Raw genomic sequence first — 25520 nt, forward strand, 5'->3', positions numbered from 1 at the left:
TTATTTTTACTGCATGAACAGTGAAAAATTAATAAACCATAACCTTCTTTCATTTCATGATTTTGTGTGAATTGTCAACGAGATAAATCGTAAATGACTGAAACCACTCCTGAAGTTTGTCACAAGTCACTAAAGTGCTGTAATTCTCAGATACTTGATGAATGCCCCTAGAGGCCGTTAAACAGGCAACCGACACTGGATGTTGCCGTTAGTTGGGGTTAACCGTTTAGTATCATGTTCGCCAGACCATGCTCCGTCAAGTCTACAGCAAGTATAAACATCAGGAGGTCTTCACAAATCACACTGAATTCTAAATCCAAATACCGAGCAAACGAACATAGTAGTACTGTTCTTGCGATGTTTGTCGCTTCATAACGTGGAACTGTTCATTCAGCGAATTCTGTGCTTTTTAATAATACCACCACATTTTTCTGTTATCTGGTTATGAATACCAGTGCTTATGCACTGTGCTTTCTTAGTACCATTTTGAAGATTCTTTTGCAAAACTAAATCACCATCTTCGTATCGAAACCTCAGGACCGACCTGAAAGTTCACGTCTCTTAACTCGCCATCATGTGACATTAAATTTCCAGTGTCATGGTTGCCGCTTAGAGCTGGTTCCTTTCGGCCACATTAGTCTCCAGGTTTCAAAATCGACCGAAACACTTTGCTAGGGTTAGCATCTCGCTGTACCTTTTAGACGTTCACTTGGTGCAGAACTGGCTTTTCTTTTCCTTGCGCCACCTTCAATGACCTTGACTGCATGCATTTATCCTGGTTTGGATGTGACGTAGATGCTTGGTTGCAGAATAACATTTATGCCGGTTACTGCGTGATAAATAATAACGAAATTTGGAAGGCCTCCTGTTTTACTACAGTGAACGACAGTAATGGTGAAGAGGACGACGAAAGTGGTATTTTAAGTGAGATAATAATGCCTGATATAAAGGCAATATAAAATGGAACACCTACAGCCATCCTTAAGATCCTGTTTATTATACGGCTATGAGTTTCGGTGCTTCAGTGCAACATCTTCAGGCCTTAACTGACGCTGAGGGTTGACTCGTAAACTCCAATCGTATACACTACTCGTCAGCGGGCAACAGCTAAGAACTAATTTTCCCAGACTACCGGGAAGCATGATGATCTGTCTCCAAACGTGAACTACCAACTCTTAAAACTAATGGTTAATCTCGAAAGTCAGCCGAGCTGATATTATTGGAGCGTCTAAGCAATTGAGCTGCTATTAAACGCCATACAATTTTCTAAAAGAAAGAAATAGCTTTTTCACGCTCGATTTCAGAAAGTAGTATCAAAATGAAAACTATGTATATTGTAGCACTTATTACAGTTTTTGGGTCTAGTAGAATTTTTTCACGTGTTTCGATAATCCGGATTAATTTCGGTCCCACCTAGTCCGTATAAATTGGGGTCTTCCGTACGGCATGTGGCGTAATTACGCTGAATAGCCAAAGAAACTCGTACAGTGCTTAATATCGTGCAGGGCCCCCACGAGTACGCAGAAGTGGCACAACACGATGTGGCATGGACTCGACTAAGCGCTGGAGGGAACTGATACCGTGAATCCTGCAGGGATGTCCATAAATCCGTAAGAGTAAGAGGGGCTAGAGTTCTCTTCTGAACAGCTCGTCGCAAAGCATCCCAGATATGCTCAATAATGTTCATGTCCGGGGAGTCTGGTGACCAGCGGAAGTGTTTAAACTCAGAAGAGTGTTACTGGAGACACTCTGTACCAATTACGGACGTGTAGGTTGTCGCATAGTGCTGCTAGAATTGCCCAAGTCCGTAGGAATGCACAATGTCCATGAATGGATCTAGGAGACCAGACAAGATGTTTACGTAGGTGTCACCTGTCAGAGTCGTATCTAGACGTATCATTAGTCACTAGTCACTCCAGCTGCACACGCCCCATACCATTATAGAGCCGCCACCAGCTTGAACAGTCCTCTGATGACATGCAGAGTCAATGGATTCATGAGGTTGTGTCCATCAAACGTACATCCGCTCTATACAATTTGAAACGAAACTCGTCCGTCCAGGCAACATGTTTCTAGTCATCAACCGTCCAATGTCGGTGCTGACGGGCCCAGGCGAGGTGTAAAGCTTTGTGTCGTTTAGTCATCAAGGGTACACGAGCCCATGTCGATGATGTTTCGTTAAATGATTCGCCCACTGACACTTGATGATGGCCCAGCATAGATATCTGCAGGAATTTGCACAACGGTTGCACTTCTGGCACGCTGAACTATTCTGTTCTGTTATCGCTGGTCCCGTTCTGCAATATCTTTATCCTGTGGCAGCGATGTCGGAGATTTGATGTTTACCGGATTGCTGATATTTACGATACACTCGTGAAATAGTCGTACTGGAAAACTTCATCGCTACCTCGGAGATTCTGAGGTGCATCGCTCGTGCACCGACTATAACATCACGTTGAGACTCACTTAAATCTCGATATGGCTCTGAGCACTATGGGACTTAACTTCTGAGGTCATCAGTCCCCTAGAACTTAGAACTACTTCAACCTAACTAACCTAAGGACATCACACAGATCCATGCCCGAGGCACGATTCGATCCTCCGACCGTAGCGGTCGCACGGTTCCAGACTTTAGCGCCTAGAGCCGCTCGGCCACTCCGGCCGGCGAAATCTCGATAACGTGCCTTTGTAGCAGCAGTAACCGATGTAACAACTTGTTACCTTATACAGGCGTTGCCGACTGCAGCACCGTATGCTGCCTGTTTACATGTCCCTGTATTTGAATACGCATGCCTATGTCAGTTTCTTTGGCGCTTCAGTGTATATGCATTGACGAGTAGGAAGCTGTAAGATTTGTCGTAAGGTGCGATTATACGGGTCTTACTTTACGTTAGCGTTTGGCCGCAATAGCGCTACCGTCAACATTGCTGCAATGTGGCTGCAGTAGACAGGAATTTTGCGTAATTGTCAGGCAATATTACTGGTATTGGAGGTAGTAGCCGACACACTCTTGAGGCATTACCAGTATTGTCAATTACGTGTGGAGAATATCTCGTATTGTAGAGAAATATCTCTCTCTGTCCTCTACTGTAAATGCATCCCTCTTGCTCTCACCTTTGCTTCCTACTTCTCTCATACACAGTGCTGCAGTCACGTCTCTGTCAATGAGCGGAAACAATGTCGTTTCACTTTCGTTTGGAGGTTTGCGCACGTACGTACAATGTAGTCACGTGATTTATAGTTGTTTGTTGTGTACAGCAGTGGGGAAGTAGATGAGAGAAGTATAAAATTCGTAAATGGTACTGATTTACGACCAGCGATATGGAAGTAACGTATACAAAGATCGCAGTCTGAAAAAGGACACATGGTAGGCTGTCGTCTTTGAGCGCGGAACATGCTTCATGAAACTAACTAACTAACTCCGTCTACAGGCCGCAAGCGACCCATCGGGACCATCCGACCGCCGTATCATCCTCAGGTGAGGATGCGGATAGGAGGGGCATGGGGTCAGCACACCGCTCTCCCGGTCGTTATGACGGTTTTCTTTGACCGGAGCCGCTACTATTCGGTCGAGTAGCTCCTCAATTGGCATCACGAGGCTGAGTGCACCCCGAAAAATGGCAACAGCACGTGGCGGCGGGATGGTGACCCATCCAAGCGCCGGCCACGCCCGACAGCGCTTAACTTCGGTGATCTCACGGGAACCGGTGTATCCACTGTGGCAAGGCCGTTGCCCATGCTTCATGAAACACACAAAAAATTCAGAAGTCTTCGAACCTAAGCCTAAGGCGAGGCAAAAGCGTTGCATAGGGAAAATGTGGGACCAGGAGGCTCTTTAATCACATGGTTTGCGTTTGATACCAGGAGTTTCATACTGTCTTGAGACGTGGCTGAGGCAGAAATTGATTTTGTAAACCGTCGTGGTCTCTGGTGAATAAAAATAAGATACAAATTAAAACTCTACACTTATGTCGACATACCACAAAGAAATTCTTCAAACTTCCCACCAAAGCACTGGATACTTCCGGTACCAAGACCCTTGTTGACGAGTTGTGGTCTTTGAAGAAGAATACTAAAATTCTTTGCGAATCACCAGCAGCTAAAAAGCGAAGGGTGAGCGCCAGTCGGTGGTGAGTGCTATATGCGTTCTCATATTTGAGTAGGTTTCACCAGTTCTCAAATCAATTGCTTGTACGAGACATTCGAAATCATGTTTCGACAGCTTGGTAAAATTCTGGTAAATGTATGTGTCCACCGTTAGTTCACGAGTTAAATTTGCTTAAGGAGAATGTATCGACAAAGCCCGAATTCTCTTGTTCTTTTCATCCTTATCATTGTATGATTTAAATGCAGTAGAATCGCACTTACTTCCTCGACATATATATAAGTCGAATTTGCAGCAATGTTGTGAGCCCGTGTACATACTTTTATCCCGGAAATGTATTACTGTAATGACTGTCTGGCATCAATGGCTGGCAGTTTTATTGTACTGGGTGCGGCAACATAAATTCATGGTTTCAAAACGAAATGAAACTAATTTCTCTTAACTTTCGCGTTGATGAATTAGGATCACGTGACAACTTCCTCTTCTTTTTTTTCAGTACACCGTCCTCTTCTCTTTGCCTTTCTGCTGTCCATCTCGTTCCTTATTTCTTCTGCACTGAAAGCGTTCTAAATTTACTATTTAATTCGCAATGAGATATTGGTCTGTTATTTCCGATTCTTTGCTGTTGTTTCTTCCTTATTATTTTCTTATCTCTGTAATCGATGCTATTGACGATTTTTTTGTTCCAGAAATACGGGAATGTCTGTTTCGTGAGCCTGTTCTTACTCATTCGGCAGAAGGCTTCAAGAAAGGTTAATCCTCTTTTAGCCATTTCTTCTGATATTTTCTGTACATTTTCTTAGATCTCCTCATTACTTCTCATTTGCCGGCCATATGCCGTTCGTAATACACCCATTATTTTTCTAACAGTCCGTCTTTCTAGTACCTCTATTCTGTCCAGCTTATGGTTCTTTGTTAGACATTCACATCCATACATAAATTCCAATCGCAACCACTGTAGTATAGTGTTTTTAGTTTGGTATTTCTACGTATGCATTTATTGCTGCAGTTGTTCATCGTCAAACCATATCTGCTCTCCATTTTGTTAACTCTTACATCTACTGAAATTGTTTTAGTCAATTTTGTTGTATAGTTTCTCCTAGATATTTAAATTAACTTTCCGGCTCTATTTTACGTATTTGTGTTTCTGTGAATTTTGATGCATATTTTATATTTGTTATGACTGTTGTTCAAAAATTTTCAAGTGTGTGTGAATTCCTACGGGACCAAATCGCTGAGGTCATCGGTACATAGACTTACACACTACTTAAACTAACTTATACCAAGAACAACACACATACCCATGGCCGAGGGAGGACTCGAACCTTCGGCGGTAGGAGCAGCTCAATCCGTGACATGGCGTCATAGACCACGCGGCCACTCCGTGCGGCGAAATTTGTTTTTTTTATATGATATTTGGAGACCAGTTGTATTTGCTATTTCTTGTAGAAGATTTATCTGGATAACTTTCTCTATCAGATTTTGTCAAAATATTGCAAAATCTTCTGCTAAAGCCAGGCAGTTTATCTTTCTTCAGTTTCTTTTGCCTTCTGATAATTATTTGTTCGATTTTGTATTTTTTAAGCTCTAAATGCCAGGTCCTTAAAATATTTTTCTAAAACGCAGTTAAACAGCAATGTTGATGTACCCCCCCCCCCCCAAAGTCTAACATCGTTTTTATTTCAAATGGCTGAGGTAGTTCTCCAATAAATTTGACGTTGGATATCGTCTTTATTAGAGTTTCATGAATTGTGTTGAATCATTTCATTAATCAGAATTTTTATTTTTTAATGACGTAGATACAAAATTTAAGTTTTGGTTTAGACAGCTCTGGAAACAGTATCACGTAGGTGGCACTTCATTGCTCAGGTTGCAGCGACATAGCATCTGTATTGGACAAGTGCGCCGTTCAGGATGTAGTGGTTAAAACGGGGTGGTCTCATTAAACAGACGTAGTTATCAAGTGTTCTTCTCCGGATCAGTCACTATCATGTGATTGAACAGTGCGGAGCGTACTTTGCATCGAGGATTACTTTTCGAACGGATGCTCAGTGATTGCCTTCCGATATCGCTTTAATGTACCATCTTTGTACCGTGCTCCGGGCCGGAAATCAGTTTTTACATTGGTCACTACGCTGAGACCAACTGCGAGTTCGACAAGATGTTGTTCTCAATGTAGAGACGTCTACAGACGTTAAAGTAACCTCTGGCGTGCCACAGGGGAGTGTTATGGGACCATTGTTTTTCACAATACATATAAACGATCTAGTAGATAGTGTCGGAAGTTCCATGCGGCTTTTCGCGGATGATGCTGTAGTGTACAGAGAAAATGCAGCATTAGAAAGTTGCAGCGAAATGCAGGAAGATCTGCAGTGGATAGGCACTTGGTGCAGGGAGTGCCAACTGACCCTTAATATAGACAAATGTAATGTATTGCGAATACCTAGCAAGAAGGACCCCTTATTATATGATTGTATGATAGCGGAAAAAACACTGGTAGCAGTTACTTCTGTAAAATATCTGGGAGTATGCATACAGAACGATATGAAGTGGAATGATCATATAAAAGTATTTGTTGGTAATGCGGGTGCCAGGTAGAGATTCATTGGGAGAGTCCTTAGAAAATGTAGTCCATCAATAAAGGAGGTGACTTACAAGAGACTCGTTCGACCTATACTTGAGTATTGCTCTTCAGTGTGGGATCCGTACCAGGTCGGGTTGACAGAAGAGAGAGAGAAGATCGAAAGAAGAGCGGCGCGTTTGGTCACAGGGTTATTTGGTAAGTATGATAGCGTTACGGAGATGTCTAGCAAACTCAAGTGGCAAACTCTGCAAGAGAGGCGCTCTGCATCGCAGTGTGGCTTGCTGTCCAGGTTTCGAGAGGGTGCGTTTCTGGATGAAGTATCGAATATATTGCTTCCCGCTACTTATGACTCCCGAGGAGATCAGAAATGTAAAATTAGAGAGATTAGAGCGTGCACAGAGGCTTTCTGGCAGTCGTTCTTCCCGCGAACCATACGCGACTGGAACAGGAAAGGGAAGTAGTGACAGTGGCACGTAAAGTGCCCTCCACCACACACCGTTGGGTGGCTTTCGGAGTATAAATGTAGATGTAGATGTAGACCAGAAACTAGAGTCCCTTGGGCCATGAGATGATGTGAGAACATCGAGGCAGTGAAAGATTCAGTCTTCGTACACCTTTCTGCAGGAGTCTGCCCTTGGACGTTCCAATCGTTCAGTGAGGCGAATTCTTCAACATGTCTTTCATTACCATTTATACAAGCTGGTTATTCTGCAGGAACTCTCCGAACCCATCTCGGAGGTACGCATATGAGGCACTTCTCGAAATGTTCCTGAGGACGTAATGGGTTCGGTGATGTAGGCCATTTTCACTTGAGTCAAATGGTTCAAATGGCTCTGAGCACTATGGGACTTAACATCTGAGGTCATCAGTCCCCTAGAACTCAGAAATAACCGAAGGACATCACAAACATCCATGCCCGAGGCAGGATCCGAACCTGCGACCGTAGCAGTCGAGCGGTTCCGGACTGAAGCGCCTAGAATCGCTTGGCCACCGCGGCCGGCTTTTCACTTGACTGAATGCGTCGACAAACTGAACGTACGCTACTGGACCAACACCAATTCCCGAGAACTGCATCGTATTGGGAGAATTTACTTTACGCCCCGACTTGATGAACTGTACTTCCGAGAAATATGGTTCCAACAGGACGAATCAGCTTCTCGCACTTGAAGGATGGCAATGGCTGTTTTGAGGGAACCATTCCCAGAGCTCCTGATCTTAATAAGGTGCGGTCCCTAGTGGATAACTCGCTCGCCCGACCACAAATCGCCAACACACTTACTGCTATAATGGTAAGGGTAAAGAGAAACGCCAGAAATAGGCTTATTCACTGTATGGGCAATGGAGGACGTCTCTTACCAGATATAATTTTCAAAAGTATGTTAAGAAAATTTTGGTATATACTTTCTTTATTTCAAAATAAAAATTGCTATCTATAAAATGGCAAAATGGGTTTCATTGCGTTTGGAGATCAGGAACTTATGTAGCCTTACCATATACATCTGACTGCAGTTCATGTCACCGAAGTGTTACTTGTTAACTCTATCGGGATATATTGACAGCGATATGGATATTTTATGGTCGTTGTAAGCTTACCTTTAATGGCACAGTGCCATACAGAACGAGTTTCCACTATGTGAACTTGCCTTCTGTTGTCTCTGTACATGCACATGGCAGGCCTGTACTTTGAAGAAAAGTACAAGTACTTGGTAGTTGACTCTTCACGCGTCGGAGCTGCCTTCCTCCAATCAGAGCACTCAAATTTACGCCTGAACTGTTCGCCATTGTCAAAGTGCCAAGACACCAGAACTATGTTACACCTAATCTCTCGTCGACTGCGATTCCCTCTACCATTAACGATTTTTTGTTATCTAGTTTTTCTAGTGAGAACATTAATAATTTGTCATAAGATTCAGGACTCGTACGAAAATATAATTTATGATGTCTTTAAATAAGTAATAAACCCCACATTTTTAAGCAGAAGTCATTAATACGCATAGACTTTAAATGTGAAATGTTGATTCATTAATAACGACGTCACCTCCAGAATGTTGAAGGGAAGCATGTAGAGGTGCATGCATTGTGTTGTACAGGTGCCGGATGTCAGATGGTAGGATGGAGTTTAATGCCTCTTGCAATCGGTCGGTCAATACAGGGCCCCCCTTAGCCGACCGCTGGTGGCCGAGCGGTTCTAGGCGCTTCAGTCTGGAGCCGCGCGAACGCTACGTTCGCAGGTTCGAATCCTGCCTCGGGCCTGGATGTGTGTGATGTCCTTAGGTTAGTTAGGTTTAAGTAGTTCTAAGTTGTAGGGGACTGATGACCTGAGATGTTAAGTCCCATAGTGATCAGAGCCATTTGAACCATTTGAACAGGGCCCCTTAGTACTGGATTACACTGGAGTTGTCGTCCGATGATGTCACACATGTGCTCGACTGGAGACGTATCTGGTAATCGAGCAGGGCAAGGCACATGTCGACACTCTGTGGAGCATGTCTGGCTACAATAGCTGCATGTGGTCGAGCGCTATCCTGTTGGAAAACATCCCAAAAAATGCTATATGTGAACTGGCTACAATAGCTGCATGTGGTCGAGCGCTATCCTGTTGGAAAACATCCCAAAAAATGCTATATGTGAATGACAGCACGACAAGTCGAATCACTAGACTGACGTAAAAATTTGCAGTCAGGGTGCTTGGGATAAGCACGAGAATGCTCCTGCTGTCATATGAAATCGTACCTCGGACCATATCTTCAGGTGTAGATCCTACGCTGCTAGCATGCTGACAAAAAATGAAGGTACTTACGCATCTTCGCTAATGCGAAACCAGTCGTGAATTTTTAATAAAAGTATGGCCTGCTCCTAATCAACACACAGCCATCACTGACACCGAGGCAGAAGCAACTTTCATTAGAAAACACAACACACCTTCACCCTGCCCTCTAATGAGCTCTCACTTGATTCCACTGAAGTTGCAAAGGCAGTATTCTCGGATCAATGGAACGCATGTTACAGGGCTTCTGGCTCAGAGCTGTCCTTCAAGCAACCGATGTGCACAATATCTTTGTGTCAGTATGGTGCTAACTACAATTCAAGTTGCTGCTGTGAATGCAGTGCGATGCGACAGAGCCATACACCGAACGCTGTTGTCCTTTCTCTCGGTAGTGAGTCATCGCTGTCCGAAGGCCGGTCTTTTTGCGTCCATATAATCTCGTGACCACCGATGCCAGCAATCATGTGCTGTGGCTACATTCCTGCCAAGTCTTTTTGCAATATCGCAGAAGTGTGGTGTGCATACTGTAAGACCTTCGGTACACATACCATCAGATTATTTGACTTGTCGCTCTGAAGAAGTAGGCGAGTGTCAGCAATATGTCTCGTGGTCTTCTCGTCGCGTGTTTATCTTCTGCCGTTAGGTCAGACGATAGAAATGCCACTTGCACGCTTAGAGTAGCAGATTGACGGTAATCAACTTTAAACAGAACTTGATTAATTTTCACACACATTTACTAAAATAATAATAAGCATAAAAATTACTTAACTTGGTCCTGGATGCTATTTACAATTGACAATCTGAAGTTCCTTTGGTATTGTTACGTTAATCTTATTCTCACATATCTCTGATTCTTGACAAAGTGTCTACTCATTTATCTTCATGGTTATGCACATGAATATGGAAATCTAATTAGGCGCAGACTGAAACTTGACTATAGATTGGTACAGACTAATGCAGACTGGTACAGACAGGCGCAGATAAATGCAGACTCATACAGACTAATGCAGACTGACTAATCAGAGGTCTGTACACTCGTTATAATACCTCGCGCATTCATGTATCTCTGCGCGAGTGTTATCCGCGAGGAGAAAAGGTTCTACATTAGCAGCAATCTCATTGGCTGCGTTACATATTAATACGCGGATCGGCGTAAGCAGAATTAGAATTTGGTCCGTCTCTAAGGCAGCGCCACCTCGTAGTGCGGAGACGGACGAGCGCTGCGCCTGCGCTGTTGTGCTTAGCGGGGCGCGCTCTACTGGGAAAGTTGTGTACGCGCTGACTACGCGGAACTATGTACACAACAAGAAGCAACGTCTATTTTCTCATGCCCCATTACAAGACCTATTTCATACTCAATGTGGTTTCGAAAATGACGGCTTTGTGGCCTTAAAGGCATTCTCGGCCAACATCAACTCTCCACGTCCAATCTCAAACGTAACTGACGCTCACAACTGTAGTAGCTTGTATTTAAAGCAAATCTCATTTGCGCTTGCATAGTGGCGCTACTAGCGCCACTATTATGCAACTTTCAGATGGAGAAACACTCCTACTAAATTCCATTTATGACTCACAGCTCCTCCTTGGTACTGCAAATTTTTTTCCGACAGTGTACGAGGCAGGAAATGCTTATTGTTTCTGGATACTAGAAACCAATCTTTATATCTGTCCTTGAGACAAGTAATGATGGGGTTGTTTTGAGTTTATTTACTTTTCTAAAAATACAAAGTTTGCAAAGTAAGTAAATGGTAAAGGAAAAACCTTTGAAGCTTAATGGCTAAATTAATTTCCAGCCGAACAGAGATGAGGACGATCGTTCGTTCTAGAAATACGTGAGATCTGGCCTCGCCATTCAGATGACGGCAAGCCTTATAGTCATACACACTGCACAGGTGAAAGGTTCTAGTAGGTATCCATTGTACTACCATCCGAAAAATTGGGACACTTTAGACTATCACTCACCTTATCTGTCCTCTGCTTTTACCATTCTGTGCATGTATAGGACTGTTCTAGGAAAAAACCTCACCTACAGCAGTAAACATTATACTGTTCGTCACTGTTAAAGTGAAGAAAGCTGTCGAGCGTTGCAGAGAGAGACACAGTACTTTTACTGTCATCTGCCAGTTAAAATTATTCACAATTCCGTATAAAAATTTATTTTGTCACTGACCTGTATTACATGTGTAAACAGTGGTGAGGAATAAATGGGATATGATGAAATAACGGGATTTCAATGACATAAAAGAATGGTAACACTTCAATAGCCTTTACTTTCCGACAGTGTTTGTACAGCAGAAATTTAACGTACATCTTTTACACAGAAAACTACGTTTTTTTAAAAAATACTTCTTTTGATACTAGGTAAAAACAGAGAGGTCGCAGTATTATTTACATGACAGAGCTCAGAGGCATAAAAAGTGAAAGAGTAACAAAGTAAGCTAGTATTTCTCCAGTTAAAATCCTTGAGAAGAGCTTTGGCACAGTAAAGAGACCACAGTACACTTGTACCAACGATTCCACACACACGATTTAATAGTCTTCTGTAACATGTGTCTTCCACTGTTCTTTAACATCCATCCTGGAGTCGCAAGTTGTCCAATTGTTTTCAGAATGTGCCGAAGAGCGGTAAACTGCGAAGATCTGATATGTGTGACACAGAAGGAAACTGCTCCAAATTCTTTCCATATAAGAAACACTGTTAAAAGGGTTACTTCCTGTTAAAAGTTGTGCACGATATTTTATGACGTCGCCTCAACATCATTTTAGATTTAAGCCATTACATCAGATATGTTTCTGAATGTAAGGAAGTGAGACGAGAGTTGGAATACTTCTTGCTACTGTTGAGAAAGAAAGTAACATATCTAACATTTATAACACTGAGACGCTAACATCTGGTAGGAAACTTATCCGACTACAGGAGCAGGGGAACACGGCTTTATCACCAATGGTATGAAACATTACGAAAGTAACTGTACATATCACATCGATCACGAATGAGTCTATCTAACGTGACGTTAATCACGCGTTGCGACAGCGAACTGGACGTGGGTGTAATGTTTATCCAGGAATCTGAGGTTCCTGGTTTTTAGTCTACTAGGGCTGAAGAATACCACACAAGGCTGTCTTAGAGCATTTAGAAACCACCAAGAGTATCTCAGGTGTCGCGATTGGGACAAAGTAAGCGTTACCTCTAATTCACAGATAGTCAAACGCGCTCCACAGCCGAACTGACTGCCATTGAGTTCCTACTGAGCTGCAGTACAGGCCAGCCCAGTTCAGATAATACTTACAGTGTTGTTCGACAGATGGTTGCCCACAAAATGTTTATCGTAAAGGCTACATTGTCATAATACAGTTATCGATCAGGTCTTTTTGGATACCATACGCTTCACGTGGAAGTTATCTTGCACTAGGGAAGGCAGCTATCAAGTAGATGAAATTACCAAATATTTTACTTTATTTTCGCAACCTAAGCCTTCGTGAAAGGAATTAAAAACTGAAGTACTGAATGTCTGAAAAATGAAAGAAACTTATTACTGCAGGAACCAGATGAAGTTATTATTTAGTATAAGCACTCGAATATATTCTTACAGAGATATAAGCCTGAATGCAGTTGCAAAGACAAAAATGTGGATAGAGTATATATATGAATAGAGGAGAAAATCATTCCGATGAACAGTACCGCAACAGTTTTCATGGCAATAGTTAATACAAGGATAACCATACTATTCCGTCAGAGGAATTAGTTACGGAGTGCAGAAGATTTACGGACAACGTTTTATCCTTGATGACCAGATAATGACGCGAATTTTAGCAATGAGAACAACGTTGCAGCCAGTATAAGTTCATCGTCGAAAACTGCTCGTTTCACTCAGCGTTTCGTTTCCATCTTCAGACTAGAACATAGTTCCTACTGCCACGTAGAGGATTTTGGTCTTGAAGACAAACTGTTTTTCTACAATAATACAGATTTTTTTGTGCACGTAATTTAGCATAATGTAGTCTTAAAATATTCTGCTATGTCGTGGCTATTTCTATAATGTGAATCGTATCATAGCACAAAGAATAACATTTTTTCCGGAAGTAAGGAAACGGATTCTCTACCTGAGGAACATGTAAGTTACAGAAGCAGTGAATGGCATGAATGACACCACATGAAGACGAATTTGGGTCCAGACGACTAAAAAAGTCGTACACCTAATGAAACTATGACAAACAGAATGCTACGTCATTGCTGAAGGGCAGTTCCACATTCAAGACAGCAACAAATTTCCGAAGAGAATGCTGAAGTTTATGACCGTTCTAGCGTTAGTTTTATGCTATTCAGATGTGTGTCAAAAAACACTTGGACAGACCTTTGGGACGGTATCCTCACATCGATTCCGGGGAAAAATATCACACACAATAACGTCAGGAAAAGCTTTGTTCTTTTCCATTATTAACAAAACGTTCGATGCCATCTTACCATCAACATCTGCCTATTAATGTACAGGCAGGAAAAAGGATCATGCTCCGGCGGAAGAGGATTTAGACAAAGAGCTTGGAACGAAAGCTGAGCAATGGACTTGCAGTTACGTAGTATAGGGCCCACAACAGCGTATAACATGAACCAGATATTTGTTTTTTAATCTCGCTACTCTCTCAACAGATCGGGCACTGTCTAGTCCCGCCACAGCTCTGATATAACGTAGTTTACTGAATTAACAAATGTTTGTAATTATGTCTTCAAACTGCCACATCTGAAGCTTATGACTAAAGGATTTGTGAAGGACTAGTAAGTAGCAAAGCATAAATACATGTGGTGTCCTTATCTTAGATGTATCATTATGGTAGATCGGATGAATAATGAGGTTTAGATGTGACTGGGCTGCCTGAGCACATTTTAGTCATGATGATCTAGATACACTTACCGGTGTCAATCGTGGCCATATTACTCGTAAGAGAGCTTATGAAACGGAGATTCCATAAACCAAGAAACTGTGCCACAGTCTCGTGGAAACTTACGAAAGTTTCCTACAGCATTTGTGGATTTTCCAGTTAATACGTCACTGCATTACAGTTTCGTCGGTGTGGGAGAAAGCAGAAGAAACCATGAACATGGATGAAATTTTTACTCTGCGCTTCAGTGTGCGCTGATGTTAAACTTCCTGGAGGATTAAAACTATATGCGGACGGGAACACCGGACCTTTGCCTTAAGCGAGCATTTGCTGCACCAACTGAGCTATTCGAGCACGTCTCACAACTCATACTCATAGCTATACTTCGACGAGTACCTTACCTCCTAACTTCCTAATTTCAAATAGGTTCACCTGCAAAACTTGGGGGAAAAGAACTCTGGAAGAAATGATATTGCGGAGATATGGGTTTCCCGAATGAAGTGATCTTCCTGGAAGATCAAAAGTATATGCTCGACCGGGACCCGAACCCAGGACCTTTTCTTTTCAGACGACACTACTCTGCCACCTGAGCAAGACCCACAAGCACTCGTCAGAGCTTTACTTCCGGTAGTACCTATTTTCGTACCTTCAATCTGCTTTGATCCATTGTAAATGGGTTTTGAAACCCCGTGACTGTGAAAACCATAGGTTTGTTTATAAATAAATCTTCTGCTACCAGTCACGACCATTCTTTACTTCGCTTTTCGCACGTCGCGTTTCGGGAAATTATTCCCATTTTCAAGTGCGTTTTTTGTGTGTATTAAGCCATTTTTATTGATGTTGTCAGTGTGTGAGAGTCTGCTTCATTTCGTTGACATTAGAAAACTTAAAAGTCTACTAAATGAAGCAGACTCTCACGCACTGACAACATCAATAGAAATATCTTAATACACTCAAAAAAACGCACTTGAAAATGGGAATCATTTCCCGAAACGCGACGTGCGAAAAGTAGAATAAAGAAAAATCGTGACTGGTAGCAGGAGATTTATTTATAAACAAACCTATTCCTACCTTTCGCACAGTGTTTCAATCTGCCAGGAAGTTCCACATCAGCGCACACACAGCTCCAAAGTCACAAATTCATTCTGGAAACAATCCCCCAGGCTGTGGCTAAGCATTATCTCCGCAGTATGCTTTCTTTAAAGAGTTATTGTTCCGCAAGTTTCGAAGAACTTCTGTGAAGATTGGGAGGTACGAGACACGGGATTGTCGGAAGCAAAGGCGTGGGGAGATGTTGTAAGCCGTGCTCGAGTAAAGTACTTGCCCGAAAAAGTCAAAGGTCTCGCGTTCGAGTTCGAGAATGGCATACATTTTTAATCTGCCAGGAATTCTCAAATCTGGACCATATTTACGAGTGTTCCTGATAGTTACTGACATATCAGCTAAAAATTTCCAGTATTACGCCACTGCACAGCGCTCTTTTGCTAAAAACGCAAAATTGAAATATTATCGGATGCAGCTTGGTGTTTTTCCTTAATATGTTATGTGCGGTGTTCATTGGAGCATTTCTGATATGTGCCATATATCGTTATGATATGTTTTGAACTGTTTTGAATTGTCGTGATTAAATGGGCCAGTCGTTTTACACTTCTTTGTTGAAAGCATGATGGGTAAGAGGTCAGGAGTTGGGAAGCCTTAGCCGACATCAACACATGGAATAAAAACGGAGAAGTAACAACAGCGTTCTCTACCTCGCCCTTGCGGGATATTCTAATTACGATGCTTCTAATAGAAAGGGACTTTATCTTCTTAGGTGGAAAGTGTGAGGAACACGCTCGTATCAGTTCGCGTGATTTTATTTCGTGTCCGTCGGGGCTTGAGTGATAGTGCCAGAGCCTGATGTATGAGGCTCCGACAGGTGTTGAGGAGTCGAACGGCGGCGACGCACGGTGGACGCGTCGGCGACCTCTGGGTGCCTGGAGGCGCGTCACCTGCCACCGGCCACGCCCACCACGGCTGCGGCAACAGCGAGCGGCGACACCCAGCGAGGAGGACCCTGGGGGCGGCGGGGGCCGGCCGCTCCCGAGGCCGCGCGACCACGGGCCGCCTCCGTCAGACCTGCCACGCAACACACCAAACGCTGCACTTCACTACAACAGGTGTACGGTACAGGGTGTATCAAAAAGAATTTACGTATTACAAAGTTTTTTTTTTGTACAAATTATCGATCGCTCGGCTATTTGAGAAACTAATACATAGTCTAGTTTATACACTCGTGCTCATAAATTAAGGATAATAGAAGAATGTGGTGACACACAAAACTGGCGCTAATAGCATAGGCACATAGGGAACACACACGACACAGATCTATAAGTCCACGGTATTGGTGATCAGTTGAGAAATCCGTCCCGAAACACATGTGCTGCAAAACTCCACTGTTTCCTGCGCATGTACCCCGACATCAGTATGAGATATGATCACCATGCACACGTACTCAGGCCGCACAACGGGTTGACATACTCTGGATCAGGTGGTCGAGCAGCTGTTGGGGTATAGCCTCCCATTCTTGCACCAGTGCCTGTCGGTTCTCCTGAAGTGTCCTAGGGGTTTGAAGACGTGCAGCGATACATCGCCCGAGAGCATCCTAGACGTGCTTGATGGGTTTTAGGTCTGGAGAACAGGCAGGACACCCCATTCGCCTGATATCTTCTGTTTCAAGGTACTCCACCACGAGGGCAACTCGGTGGGGCCTTGCGTTATCATCCATCTCGAGGAAGGTGAGACCCACTGAACCCCTGAAAAGGCGGACGTACTGGTGCAAAATGACGTCCTGATACACATGACCTGTTACAGTTCCTCTGTCAAAGACATGAATGGATGTACGTGCACCAATCATAATCCCACCCCACACCATAGAACCATGACCTCCATACAGCTCCATTTCAAGGACATTAAGGGGTTGGTATCTTGTTCCTGGTTCACGCCAGATGAAGACCCGGCGAGAATCACTGTTCAGACTGTACCAGAACTCGTCCGTGAACATTACCTGGGACCACTGTTCCAGTGACCATGCACTGTGTTCTTGACATCAGGCTTTACAGGCTCTCCGGTGACCAGAGGTAAGAAGAATGCAACTGGCAGGTCTCCAGGTGAATAATCCGCGTCTGTTCAGTCGTCTGTAGACTGTGTGTCTGGAGACAGCTGTTCCAGTGGTTGCCGTAATGTCTAGAGCAAAGCTACCTGCAGTACTCCGTGCCCGTCTGCGGGCACTGATGATGAGATATCGGCCTTCTTGTGGTGTTGTACAATGTGAACGTCCCGTACTGTAGCGCCTAGACACGTTTCTTGTCTTCTGGAACCATTGCCATGATCTTGAGACCACACTGTGGCCCACGGAGACCCCGTGTTACGACCTGCTGTGTTTGACCAGCCTCCAGTCCCCCTAGTATTCTACCCCTCATAACGTCATCAATATGTGTTCTTTGAGCCATTTTCAACACACAGTCACCATTAGCACGTCTGAATAGGTCTGCACACTTACTCGATGCACCGTAATCTGACACGCACCAACACTGTGATTGCTGTGTTCGGATGAGGGCTGAGTTGGCATCCCATCGCTCACAGCAGCAAGTGGCGCTGACTTCGGTCGTGCAGCTTGAGGCTGTTGCCAATGGGCAACACTGTGGGCAGCCGGACTTGGGTATCACGGGGATATCTACCTCGTCCCGTCTGTCCCCAGATCGGTCTGCCTCTGTGGTTGCCCCGGTTGCTGCCCGCAGTGGGGCTGAGCCCTCTCCTGCGGTTGATTGGGAGGTTATTCCAAGGCGTGGCAGGCAGCGAAAGACGTCCCCGGAGGCTGATCAGAAAGCCTCCCCGGTGCGTCTGACAAACAGGTTTCAGGCACTGTCTCTGGCTGAGCCAGATGCAACTGCCTGCCCTGTTTCAGAGGATCATTCTCAGCCTTCAAGGTCCGGGCAATCACAGAGGGTGGGCTTATTGGTAGTTGGGAGCTCCAATGTTAGGCGCGTAATGGGGCCCCTTAGGGATAAGGCGGCTAAAGAGGGGAAGAAATCCAGTGTGCACTCCGTGTGCATTCCGGGTGGAGTCATTCCTGATTTGGAAAGGGTCCTTCCGGATGCCATGAAGAGCACAGGGTGCAGCCAGCTGCAGGTGGTGGCACATGTCGGCACTAATGACGTGTGTCGCATTGGATCTGAGGAAATTCTCTCTGGATTCCAGCGGCTATCTGATTTGGTGAAGGCTGCCGGTCTTGCTTACGAGATGAAGGCAGAGCTCACCATCTGCAGCATCGTTGACAGAACCGACTGCGGACCTTTCGTGCAGAGCCGGGTGGAGGGTCTGAATCAGAGGCTCAGACAGTTTTGCAACCGTGTTGGCTGCAGATTCCTTGACTTAAGCCATAGGGTGGTGGGGTTTCGGGTTCTGCTGAATAGGTCAGGAGTTCACTACACTCAGCTGGCGGCTACACGGGTAGCGGAGACTGTGTGGCGTGGACTGGGCGGTTTTATAGGTTAGAAGGCCTCGGGAAAGTACGGGGTGGGCTGCAATCTCAAAGGGTGCTTGGCAAATACAGGACGTGCTTGGATCAAGGAACAGTCGGAATTGTAGTTGTAAATTGTTGTAGTTGTGCTGGGAAAGTCCCTGAACTTCAAGCGATAATAGAAATCTCAGAAGCTGAAATAGTTATAGGTACAGAAAGCTGGCTAAAGCCTGAAATAAGTTATGCAGAAATTTTTATGAAGTCTCCGACGGTGTTCAGGAAAGATAGAGTAGGCAGAAGTGATGGTGGAGTGTTTGTGACTGTCAGTAGTGGTTTATCTTGTAGTGAAGTCGAAGTAGATACTCCGTGCGAATTGGTATGCGTGGAGGTTATACTTAACAGCCGAACTAAGTTAATAATTGGCTCCTTCTACCGACCGCCAGACTCCGATGATATAGTTTCTGAACAGTTCAGAGAAAATTTGAGTCTCGTAACAAATAAATACCCCACTCATACGGTTATAGTTGGTGGGGACTTCAACCTTCCCTCCACATGTTGGCAAAAATACTTGTTAAAAACCGGTGGTCGGCAGAAAACATCTTCCGAGATTGTCCTAAATGCTTTCTCCGAAAATTATTTCGAGCAGCTAGTCCACGAACCCACGCGAATTGTAAATGGTTGCGAAAATATACTTGACCTCTTAGCCACAAACAATCCAGAGCTGATAGAGAGCATCGTGACTGATACAGGGATTAGTGATCACAAGGTCGTTGTAGCTAGGCTCAATACCGTTTCTTCCAAATCCACCAGAAACAAACGCAAAATAATTTTATTTAAAAAAGCGGATAAAGTGTCACTAGAAGCCTTCCTAAGAGACAATCTCCATTCCTTCCGAACTGACCTCTGCTGTTCCTGGTCTATATAAATGGCCTGGGTGACAATCTGAGCTGTTCTCTTAGGTTGTTCGCAGATGATGCTGTAATTTACCGTCTAGTAAGGTCATCCGAAGACCAGTATCAGTTGCAAAGCGATTTAGTAAAGATTGCTGTATGGTGTGGCAGATGGCAGTTGACGCTAAATAACGATAAGTGTGAGGTGATCCACATGAGTTCCAAAAGAAATCCGTTGGAATTCGATTACTCGATAAATAGTACAATTCCCAAGGCTGTCAATTCAACTAAGTACCTGGGTGTTAAAATTACGAACAACTTCAGTTGTAATGGCCACATAGATAATATTGTGGGGAAGATGAGCCAAAGGTTGCGTTTCATTGGCTGGACACTTAGAAGATGCAACAAGTTCACTAAAGAGACAGCTTACACTACACTCGTTCGTCCTCTGTTAGAATTTTGCTGCGCGGTGTGGGATCCTCACCAGGTGGGATTTACGGAGGAAAGCGAAAGGGTGCAAAAAAGGACAGCTCGTTTTGTATTATCACGTACTAGGGGAGAAAGTGTGGCAGATATGATACGCGAATTGGAATGGAAGTCATTACAGCAAAGACGTTTTTCGTCGCGGCGAGGTCTATTTACGAAATTTCAGTCACCAACTTTCTCTTCCTAATGCGAAAATATTTTGAGCCCAACCTACATATGTAGTAATGATCTTCAAAATAAAATAAGAGAAATCAGAGCTCCAACAGAAAGGTTTAGGTGTTCGTTTTTCCCGCGCGCTGTTCGTGTGTGGAATGGTAGAGAGATAGTATGAATGTGGTTCGACGAACCCTCTGCCAAGCACTTAAATGTGAATTGCAGAGTAGTCATGTAAAAAAAAAAACACACCTCTGCGCATGTGGACTGCTGCCAGCGCCACCGTGCGACGACCGCAGGTCAAATGCACCGCATGGTCATACCCCGAGGTGATTTAAACCCGTAAACTGCCCACTAGAGCGTTGTTTCACCATGTATCAGCATTATCCTTAATTTCGGACCATGAGTGTATATTTATATATAATTAGATGTCAGTTGCCTTGATAACCGTCCTATGTTCTCCCGAAGTAAGAGGGATTTCAGGTGTGCCGCAGGGGAGTGTCGTAGGACGGTTGCTATTCACAAAATACATTAATGACCTTGTGGATGACGTCGGAAGTTCACTGAGGCTTTTTGCGGATGATGCTGTGGTATGTCGAGAGGTTGTAACTATGGAAAATTGTACTGAAATGCAGGAGGATCTGCAGCGAATTGACGCATGCTGCAGGGAATGGCAATTGAATCTAAATGTAGACAAGTGTAATGTGCTGCGAATATATAAAAAGATAGATCCCTTATCATTTAGCTACAAAATAGCAGGTCAGCCACTGGAAGCAGTTAATTCCATAAATTATCTGGGAGTACGCATTAGGAGTGGTTTAAAATGGAATTAATATGTAAAGTTGATCGTTGGTAAAGCAGATGCCAGACTGAGATTCATTGGAAGAATCCTATGGAAATGCAATCCGAAAACAAAGGAAGTAGGTTACAGTATGCTTGTTCGCCCACTGCTTGAATACTGCTCAGCAGTGTGGGATCCGTTCCAAATAGGGATGATAGAAGAGATAGAGAAGATCCAACGGAGAGCAGCGCGCTTCGTTACAGGATCATTTAGTAATCGCGAAAGCGTTACGGAGATGATAGATAAACTGCATTGGAAGACTCTGCAGGAGAGACGCTCAGTAGCTCGGTACGGGCTTATGTTGAAGTTTCGAGAACATACCCTCACCGAAGAGTCAAGCAGTATATTGCTCCCTCCTATGTATATCTCGCGAAGAGACCACGAGGATAAAATCAGAGAGATTAGAGCCCACACAGAAGGATAAAGACAATCCATCTTTCCACGAACAATACGAGACTGGAATAGTAGGGAGAACCGATAGAGGTACTCATAGTACCCTCCGCCACACACCGTCAGGTGGCTTGCGGAGTGTGAGTGTAGATGTAGATGTTTAAAATGGCTACTCCGCAGCAGAAATCATTTTGTATTCTGGAGTTTATGAAGTGAAATTTCGTGATTACAGTGCAAAGACGTTTCAGGTTGAGGTACCAAATAGATCCTCCGAATGGGTGAAACATTCGCAGATGGTTTCGACAGTTTCTAGACAAAGGATGTGTACGTAAAGAGTCCTGGCCCGCCCTCTTGTTCCTGAAGAAAATGTTGCACGAATTGAAACTGCTTTCCAACTTAGTCCTTCAGACGGAAGTTACCACTGCCTACAACAACAATTTGGCGTGTTTTGAGACGTCGGTTAGTTATGAACTCGTATAAGTTACAGATGTTACAAACTCTGCGTTCTGAAGACAAAAGCAAACGTGTGGTATTTTGTAACGAGATTTTTGATGCTATTGAGAATGATGACGCTTTCACACAACGCATCGTGTTCAGTGACGAAGCGACTTTTCATGTCAGTGGTCAGGCAAACAAAAACACAATGTTCGAATTTGGGACCTACAGAAACCACATGCAGCCATTTAACATGTATGAGATTCGCCCAAAGTCAACGTGTTTTGTGCGATATCCAGATCATGCGTTTACCGCCCAGGGTTCTTTGATGGAAACACGGTTGACGGTCAGCAGTATCTTGCTATGTAACAAAACTGGTTGCTTCCGAGGCTGCACGAAGGAAACTTTATTTTCCAACAAGACGGGGCACCCCGTCACTTGTGTCGCCAACTGCTTTAATATCTGAATGAAACTCTACCGAATCGTTGAATTGGTCGTCAAGGAGCTCGTGACTTAGGATGTCTCAGCTGGGCTCCACGGTCACCGGATTTGACACCCTCTGACTTCTTCCTGTGGGGTTTTGTTAAAGACAACGTTTATGTACCACCACTCCCACAAAACCGGGAAGAGTTGAAGAACCGGATCCGTACTGCCATAACATCAGTGACGAAGGACATGCTTGACGGAGTATGGGAGGAATTTCAGTATCGATGTGATATAGTTCGTGTCGCTGATGGAGGACGTATTGAACATCTGTAATCTGCACTTGAGAGGTTCGTAAATATGTTTGTAAAGTTTCGTATCAGTATGTTTTAAGGTTTAATAAATACAGGGTGAGCCATAAATGAGGAAAAATACGTCGAGGACCGCATGCTGCTATGCGTAACACGTGACGCACCGTTGTTAATTTCGTTCTTCTCGGTGTACTGTGTACGTAAAAGAGAAACACCAGTTAACCATTGAATGAGATACCGACGAGCCTCACGATCACGACATGTCATTCACCCATAGATACAACACGTGACGCACCAATGAGCTGATGTACGAGGCCTGTTCAGAAAGTAAGCTCCGATTGATTGCCAAATTGAAACCACAGTGAACATCAGAAATGTTTTACTTGTAACAATTAGCTACACCTTTCAGCTACTTCTCTACGTAGTCGCCGTTCTGACTTAGACTTTTGTCATACCGTTGTACCAACTTTTCTATAGCCTCATCATAGAAGGCAGCCGCCAGTGCTTTCCGCCAATTCTCCACGCTGGCCTACACCTCGTTGTCTGTGTCAAAATGTTGTCTTCAAAGACAGCGGTTCATGTGACCAGAGATGAAACTCAGGGGGAGACAATTGCGGACTGTATTGTGGGTAATCTCACATTTCCATTTGAAAACGATGCAGGAGCATCTTCATTGCCCCTGCAGAATGCGGCTGAGAATTGTCTTGAAGAAGAAACAGCACGACAGTTATGTAATGTTAGCTGCATAGCTTCAGGCGAAATTTTTCACCAGGCCCTCGTACTTGGCGGCAGACACTATTTTCTAGACATCTTTACGCACTCACTGCGAGCTCAAAAATGAGAAGAGCAACGTGATGCTAACTGGGGTTATACTAGAGACACTACCCAACACATCTGTGCAAAGCTTTATCGGATTTTCATAGTCGTTTCCATTTCGCGACCGATCGGAGCTTACTTTCTGAACGCCCCTCGTATATCTGCCGGCGTTTGAAAGAACGAATCCCATCGTAATGTATGTGAAATTGTAGCAGTATCACACCTTGCCGGCGGTAGCGGAGTGTACGGTCCCACGTTAGGGAATGTGTGTCCTGTAAGCGGAAGAGTGGTCAACGGCGGAAGTAAGACCGCGGCGTGCATGACGTGTTTACAACACCTCTGCGCTGCTCACTCTGCCAGATACTCGCCGTGTCGACAGCTGCTAACGGCCGCGTCGCAGTGTTAACACAGTACCGGGGCAAGTTTCACAAACGAGGAATACGCCGACATCCACCTCACCTACGGGCTTGCAGATTAAAGAGCTAACGTTGCAAGACAACTGTATCACGAGAGGTTTCCTAGCCGGTGCCTTGAATCGGCAAAAACGTTTTTCTCTGTGGACAGGCTCTTGAGGGAGTATGGTGCATGTGTAGAACCTGCAGGATTAAGTGGTCGTGGCCGACCGTCGACGTACAGTGCGGATGACAAAGAAAAAGTGTTAAAAACTGTTGCGGAGGACCCAACAATAAGCACCAGGTCTCTCCTCACTGCGGTCGGAATGTCACAATCTACTGTTATACGAGTACTCCATAGGCACCATTACCATCTCTTTCGCATGTAGAAGGTACAGGCGTTATTGCTGGAAGACTACCAGAGAAGGCTAGACATCTGCAACTTTATCCTACGGTGTCAGACCCACGACCAGCATTTTTCACGGTCGCAGGTTCGAATCCTGCCTCGGGGAGGGATGTGTCTGATGTCCTTAGGTTAGTTAGGTTCAAGTAGTTCTAAGTTCTAGGGGACTGATGACCTTAGCAGTTAAGTCCCATAGTGCTGAGAGCCATTAAAACCATTACTCTTCACCGACGAAGCCTATTTCACCAAGGAGGGTATAGTGAATTCGCATAATTGGCACGAGTTTTCAGAAGAAAACCCTCACAGCACAGTGATACAGGGGTACCAACAACCATGCAGTGTCAATATCTGGTGTGGTATTATTGATCACCACCTCAAAGGGCCACATGTACTACCGCAAAAGCTTACAGGAGAGCGGTTTTCTTATTTCCATTTCCAGGAGTGTAAATACGTATATACTTTTTGAAACACCCTGTGTTGTCACAACTTATGTCTCTTCAAACACCTCCCGAATTAGCTTCTGTAAGAGGCAGTGAGATGAAAGCAATACTACACACTGAGCGTCCTTAACAACCGAGAGCAGCAGCGAATTCGTAGTGTTGTTAGTGCTAACAGACAAGCAACACTGCGTGAAATAACCGCAGATATCAATGTGGGACGTACGACGAACGTACCCGTCGGGACAGCGCTGCGAAATTTGGCGTTAATGAGCTACGGCAGCAGACCACCTACGCGAGTGCCATTGTCAAGAGCACGGCGTCGCCTGCAGAGCAGCTTCAGCACTCTTGACCACACCCGTGACCCTATACGACTGTAAAACCATGGCCTGGCCAGATGAGTCCCGACTCCAGCTGGTAAGAGCTGATAGTAGGTTTCGAACTTGGCGTAGATCCTACGAAGTCATGGACAAGAGTTGTCAAAAGGGCACTGTGCAAGCTGGTGGTGGCTCCAAATTGGGGTGGGCTGTGTTTACACGGAATGGGCTGGGTCTTCTGGTCCAGCGGACTGGAAGTGGTTGCATTCGGCTACCTCGAGACCTTTGTCAGCCATTCATGGACTTCATGTTCCCAAACAGCGATGTCATATCGATGGGCCACAATTCCTGACGACTGGTTTGAAGGAAATTCTGCCGGCCGGAGTGGCCG

General features: G+C 44.4%; 1 protein-coding gene across 1 annotated transcript in view; it reads right to left on the bottom strand.

Annotated features, from left to right (window-relative positions):
• Positions 1–16321: 16321 nt before the first annotated feature.
• The window catches only part of LOC126195241 (lachesin-like), a 321469-nt gene continuing 312270 nt past the window's right edge, over positions 16322–25520 (bottom strand). The window contains exon 9 of the mRNA XM_049933768.1: positions 16322–16452. Within this exon, the coding sequence (XP_049789725.1) occupies positions 16322–16452 (131 nt within the window). The remainder of the gene's footprint in view (positions 16453–25520) is intronic.

This window comes from Schistocerca nitens, chromosome 7, assembly GCF_023898315.1.
Source record: "Schistocerca nitens isolate TAMUIC-IGC-003100 chromosome 7, iqSchNite1.1, whole genome shotgun sequence".
NCBI classification, from domain to species: Eukaryota; Metazoa; Arthropoda; class Insecta; order Orthoptera; family Acrididae; genus Schistocerca; species Schistocerca nitens.